The sequence below is a fragment of the Penaeus chinensis genome, chromosome 3 (genome assembly GCF_019202785.1).
Source record: "Penaeus chinensis breed Huanghai No. 1 chromosome 3, ASM1920278v2, whole genome shotgun sequence".
NCBI classification, from domain to species: Eukaryota; Metazoa; Arthropoda; class Malacostraca; order Decapoda; family Penaeidae; genus Penaeus; species Penaeus chinensis.
Genome location: NC_061821.1, coordinates 5876162 through 5882598, shown reverse-complemented (window position 1 = coordinate 5882598; position 6437 = coordinate 5876162). Strand labels below are relative to the sequence as shown.

The 6437-nt window shown below is 36.4% G+C and overlaps 1 protein-coding gene across 4 annotated transcripts in view; it reads right to left on the bottom strand.

Annotated features, from left to right (window-relative positions):
• LOC125039472 (COP1-interactive protein 1-like) overlaps positions 1 to 6437 on the bottom strand; it is a 68293-nt gene extending 61856 nt beyond the window's left edge. For all 4 annotated transcript variants that reach the window (XM_047633441.1, XM_047633452.1, XM_047633462.1 and 1 more), the window contains exon 1: positions 6298 to 6437. In XM_047633441.1, coding sequence (XP_047489397.1) covers positions 6298 to 6345 — 48 coding nt within the window. In that variant the 5' untranslated portion in view covers positions 6346 to 6437. The remainder of the gene's footprint in view (positions 1 to 6297) is intronic.

Here is a 6437-nt window from a genome sequence, read left to right as displayed (position 1 = left end):
TACTGTAAGTAAATAAATTGTTGAATAGACTTGTGTTATTACTCTTAGCCTATATATATGTAGTTACAAAATTTAGAAATGAAACAGCTGATGTCATGGAGTCATAGATGTGTCACAGGGTTGAGAAAAAGGGTGACATGTGTAATATGGTTGGGATCCACTGCTATGGACATTAACTCACAGCATTATAGAATAAAATACTGGTCTAATATAATCATATTTATATATATATATATATATATATATATATATATATATATATAAATATATATATATTTACTGCTTATTTTTCATCAAATTTTATGATACCACTGGATTTTTCTGGTTATCTTATCAAGTGTTTTTTTTTTCTTTCTTTCATGAACTTGTTAACTATTAACAAAGATAATTAATCATTCCTACCTAATGATACAAAATGAAGGCTAATCAAATTCAAATGAAAAATGGCAGTATTTGGGTAGCAGATTTCAGAAACTTCCAAAAAGCACCTGTAAACATATTTCATTCAGTAGGAAGACCTTACTGATAAGAGGTAATATGTTATCAGTGCTATATAAATATGTCAGCTCTCCAGTACTCTGCTCTAATATGTAAGTTTTATAGGGAAGACTTCTCTCAAAAAAAAGAACTGTATAAAACATAGTTATCTAATGTAATGACTGACAATACAACTTAACAATAAATATCTAGCTAATGGTAAAACCTAATCATCATCATCATATCATCAGGATCCCTCACCATTAATCTCTCAAGTCAACATTAAATAGCTAATGCTAAACATTCATCACCATCTTCATTGTCATCATCATTATCATCATCATCATTATTATCATCATCACCATCATTATTATCAGCATCATCATCATCATCACTACCACCATCATAAACCATCACCATCAACCTCTCCAGACCCATTGACCACAACTGTGACTTTGCCACATCTTTACACAGAAATCTATTCAACACAATCATGGTATCATCTGGCATGAGTAATCAGAAACTGGTGGCACGTTCTCCTGCGTCTTTTTCCCTACATATGAGTCACTAATAAATCTTATATTTATATCTTGCAGGTTTCCTTTACCTTACCCAACATATCATATCCTACAATGGATGAGCAGAGTTCATAATGCCAAAAATGTAAAGGGGGAAAGAAAGAAAGAAAGAAAGAAAGAAAGAAAGAAAGAGACAGAAGACAGAAAGAAAGAAAGAAAGAAAGAAAGAAAGAAAGAGAGAAAAAAAAAAGGGAACTAATTTTGCAACGTATGACATGTAACCGACGTGTTTCAATTGAAAGTAATTTTCATGAAGGTCAACTGAAATGCTTTAATCACATCTCTCATGTTTTGAATTTACTTAGCCTCATTCATACCATAGATTAAAAATCATTACCACGTCCCTCTTTAACCTGTAGCTCTTCATACATTCATGTTTTGATGGTGAAGGTGACAGAGGTGATGACTAGAATAAGAATAAAAATAAGAACAAAAACATTAATGTTGATGACAATAATTCTCCTCTTCCTCTTTATCATAATAATAATAGTAATGATAATGTTCTCATGATGTTATTATAATCATAACAATAGTAATAGCAATAGTAATATTAGCAGTAGAATTATAATATTGATGATGACTGATGATGAAGATGAAGATGAAGATGAAGATGAAGATGATGATGATGAAGATGAAGATGAAGATGAAGATGATGATGATGATGATGATGATGATGATGATGAAGATGAAGATGAAGATGAAGATGAAGATGAAGATGATGATGATGATGACGATGACGATGACGATGACGATGACGATGACGATGAAGATGAAGATGAAGATGATGAAGATGAAGATGATGATGATGATGATGATGATGATGATGATGATGATGAAGATGAAGATGAAGATGAAGATGAAGATGAAGATGAAGATGATGAAGATGAAGATGAAGATGATGAAGATGAAGATGAAGATGAAGATGATGATGATGATGATGATGATGATGATGAAGATGAAGATGATGAAGATGAAGATGAAGATGAAGATGATGATGATGATGAAGATGAAGATGATGATGAAGATGAAGATGATGATGATGATGAAGATGAAGATGATGAAGATGAAGATGAAGATGAAGATGATGATGAAGATGAAGATGAAGATGATGATGAAGATGAAGATGAAGAAGATGAAGATGATGATGAAGATGATGATGATGATGAAGATGAAGATGAAGATGAAGATGATGATGATGATGATGAAGATGATGAAGATGAAGATGAAGATGATGATGATGATGATGAATATGAATATGAATATGAATATGAATATGAATATGAAGATGAAGATGATGATGATGATGATGATGATGAAGATGAAGATGAAGATGAAGATGATGAAGATGATGATGACAATCACTGAAAGTGCCAGTGATTGTGAGTGATAGTGACAGTGACAATGGCAATGGCAATGATGATGCCAGTGATGATGACAATGACAAATAAGAAGACCAAGACAATGACAATGCCGGTGATGGTGGTTAATGGTTACAAAGCAAAATATATGTGCTAAACATATGGGACTATTGAAAGGTGTAATAGTGAAATGGGTGAAGTGTGGGTTAAATGATGACTATATATGTGCCACAAGTCAGAAGTTGTATAGCAGTTCAGGAAAGTAGGGAAGATGGGTGGGATTTTGCAAAGATGTCCATAGGGTAAAGTAAAAATTAGCAAAGGATAAAGGGCAATTAGATCACAGATTCAGTGAGAATGTCCGGAGGGAGAGAACCTAGGGAAGAGGGTTGCTGTGACAAAGGGTCACATCCAGGGGAAACCGGGAGGGATAGTGGGTTAGGAAGGGGGGATGATGCGGCTGAAGCAGGGAGGACTGGGATGTGTTGGGAGGGAATGAGAGGAAGGTGTAGGAGGGAACATGAGTAGGAGGAGGATGGATTTCAGCAGTTACTTTGAGTATAAAAGGAATGGGAGAAGAGAGATTGAAGGATGGTTTAGGTGTAAGCATGTTATCTTAGATCATGATAGTTTTGACTGCTTTCGAGAGTTTCTGCAGTGCAATCGGTTGGGGAAGCCTGAGAAACATTGGTTTTCTTATGGGGAGGAGAAGAGGGGACAGATGTTTCAAGGGTGGAGGTAAAAGTTGAGGGAGAGGATACGATAGAAGATGGGATAAAGCATTTAGCTTGTCTTGCGTGATGAGTTGGGTGAGGAGGAAGAGAGTTAGGTACCAGAGTATTTGGAATTGTGGAGGAGATTGGGGTGTCTGGATTTAGAATGACAAAAATATTTGACTGGGAGAAGGATGGGGCAGAAGTGGGATGAGGAAAAAGTGCTGTGGGAAATGTAGAAGAATTATTAGAGTAGGGAGTGAGAGTGAAACCTAGCCGATGACAACCTCTAGGGGGAATGGTGTAGCATTGCACTGATATCAAATCATAGTTCACAAGTAAGTCTACTCCACAATCTGATCAATTTCTGTCATAGATAAAGCAGTTTGTTGGGAAGACAGAGACAGTTCCAGTACAAGAACTGAGGGTAGGATGAGGTTGGGCAGGAATGGGTTTGCAAGGGAAGTCTTTCAGGGTTGATAATGCCTTAGCTTGTGTGATAGTAGGCACTGAGGAAGGGATGGGAGTAACAGCGTTCAGAGTCACAGTCAAAGGAGAGCTTGGAGTCAGGGAACTGAGAGAATTTGAATCAGTGGGGCTATTTGATGAAGGGGTTAAGAAGATTAAAAAAAAACTCTACGCTCTGGAGATTAATAGCAACGAGCAGGCTTTGAGTGCAGGAGTTCACTACATCAAGCCGAACGCCCAGCTCGTAGCGCTTTGGCATACAGCCGCACTCCACAGATCGAACGGTTTGTTATGACAGCTCATCGCTTGGCTTGTCGGTAGGAGGTTAATAATGGTATAAAGTCTTCATTACTGGCAATGGTAAACCTAGAGTATGTTAGGGAGAGAAACAGTCCATCCCTCAGGGTAAGAACTAGGCAACTAAACGGGAATACCATGCCCATGGCTCCCCCAAGCCATTCATGACTGGCACAAAGTCAGACTTTTATTCCTTAAACACAACCCTCACACCTTAGGAAATGAATAGTAGAAAGGGTTGGAGAAGACAGGGAAAATTAACTGAGTTGCAGGTTGAGGTCCCAGGTAGAGATGATCCACAGTATTGGGTCCTAGTCTCCTAAGCCCCCCCACAGCAACAATGGGCATGGGATTGGGGGGGGGGTAATGATGATACTGGTATTATTAACAATACTACTGATGATATGATGATGATGATGATGATGATGATGATGATGATGATGATGATATGATGATGATGATATTATGATGATGATGATGATGATGATGATGATGATGATGATATGATGATGATATGATGATGATATGATGATGATGATGATGATGATGGTGATGGTGATGATGATGATGATGATGATGATGATGATGATGATGATGATGATGATGATTATGATTATGATTATGATAATGATGATGATGATTATGACAATGATAATGATGATGATGACAATGGTGATGATGATAATGATAATGATAATGATGATGATGATGACAATGACAATTAAGATGACGATGACAATAACAATGACAATGACAATGACAATGACGATGACAGCGATAATGATAACAATGACAATGATGATGATGATAACACTAATAATAATACTGATAATGATATAAACTCCAATAGCAACAGCAACAATAATTATACATTAAAAAATATATGAATAAAAAAATATCCTAATTATATAAAGGGTAACTTATTCCAACCTTTCCACTAAAGTTCTAACTCACTAACCATTATAAATAAGGTTGAGCTATATTACTGTAACAACTTACCATAAACAAAAATTAGTTAATATTATCTTTTTCTCTCACTAATCAAGTGTATTATCTAATATTATTCATACTATGTTTTAATTAATTTCCTGCGATGATGTGCTTATTGGTATGCACTTATTTCATAAATCCTTTCACCTAATAGTGTCTTGGGATACTTCTTAACTGAGCAACAGGTCACTCAGTAAATTCGAACATACTATCAAGGTTTTTAACCCCTTAAAGACAGGTGAAGAATTTTTTTTTTTAAATCTACGCTCTGGAGATCAATGACAACACACCGACTTAGGAGTGTGGGAGTTTGGTAGCACTTTGGTGCGCCACCGCGGCGTACAGCTGCACACCACAGATCAAGCAGTTTGTTATGACACCTTAGGGCGTGACCCGTCGGGAAGGGGTTAAGAGTGTTATCAATAAAACACTATCTAGAAGCAATTCTAATGTTTACAAAAAACACTGTCCAGTATTATTTTTTACATCAAACTGATAAATTATACTTTTCTAGCTTTTAAATTTCACAGCCTCAGCAGAAAATATATAACCTAAACAAAATCAACACCTGACACCCTAACTAATATAGAAAATTCAAACTACACATACATTTTCTCTCCTTGTATGCCATCACCCTAAGTATTTTGTATATCCACTATTGTAATATAATTCCAAGCACAATTCATAGGCAAACTTATCAAAGGAGAAAATACTTTCACATATCTTACAAATTTGTGCTCTCAAGGGCACAGTTCCACTGAAGGTTATTGTTACGCACAACAAGAATCATCTATCGATTCAAAATGTATTTTAAAAAATCTGAGAAACAAAGTTAATAAATACTTAAATGACAAAGAGCAGAGACCTTCAACCAAAAATACACAAGTGTTATTCATTCTGCCACTGAATTTTAGACTAAATGATTTGTCCTTCAAGCCAACAACACAAATTTCTTTTTACATATGCTCATCCAAGGTGAAGTAAATACTCACACTTCTCACCATAAAAAACACATCCCACATCAGCCTCAACGTAAATAATAAATGTCCACCTTCTTTACTTTCATAAAACACCAAATAAGACGAAAAACAACCACCCTAAAGAAAAATATCCCGGGTCCCAATTCCGCTCTCCTCCTTTAACCGAACGAATCACCAACTTACAACGTTAACAGACACGGATTCTGAAGAAGTTTCACCAAAACACCAGCAAAGGAAGAGACATATTCATCAAAACATCCCTAAAGGAAGAGGGTCAACACAGAAACCTTCCATCCATCTACGAGAAATATTGCTGTCGCTGTGATGTGGCGACTCGGGACAGAAATAGAGCTGGAATTACGAACACGGAAACTTTCCTGCACCAAACTTTTTAAACCGCGTTCAACGGAATGGCCTGCCCTTTTATCATGTGTACCTTAGTCTCCCATGATTCTTGTGCCTTGTCTCCGTCTCCGCCATCCATAATTTTACCGAATTTCCCAGTTAATCATCACGAATCACTGGAACTGACGTTTGTTTTGGATGGAGGTAGGTTTTGGTGACGTTTTTGTAACT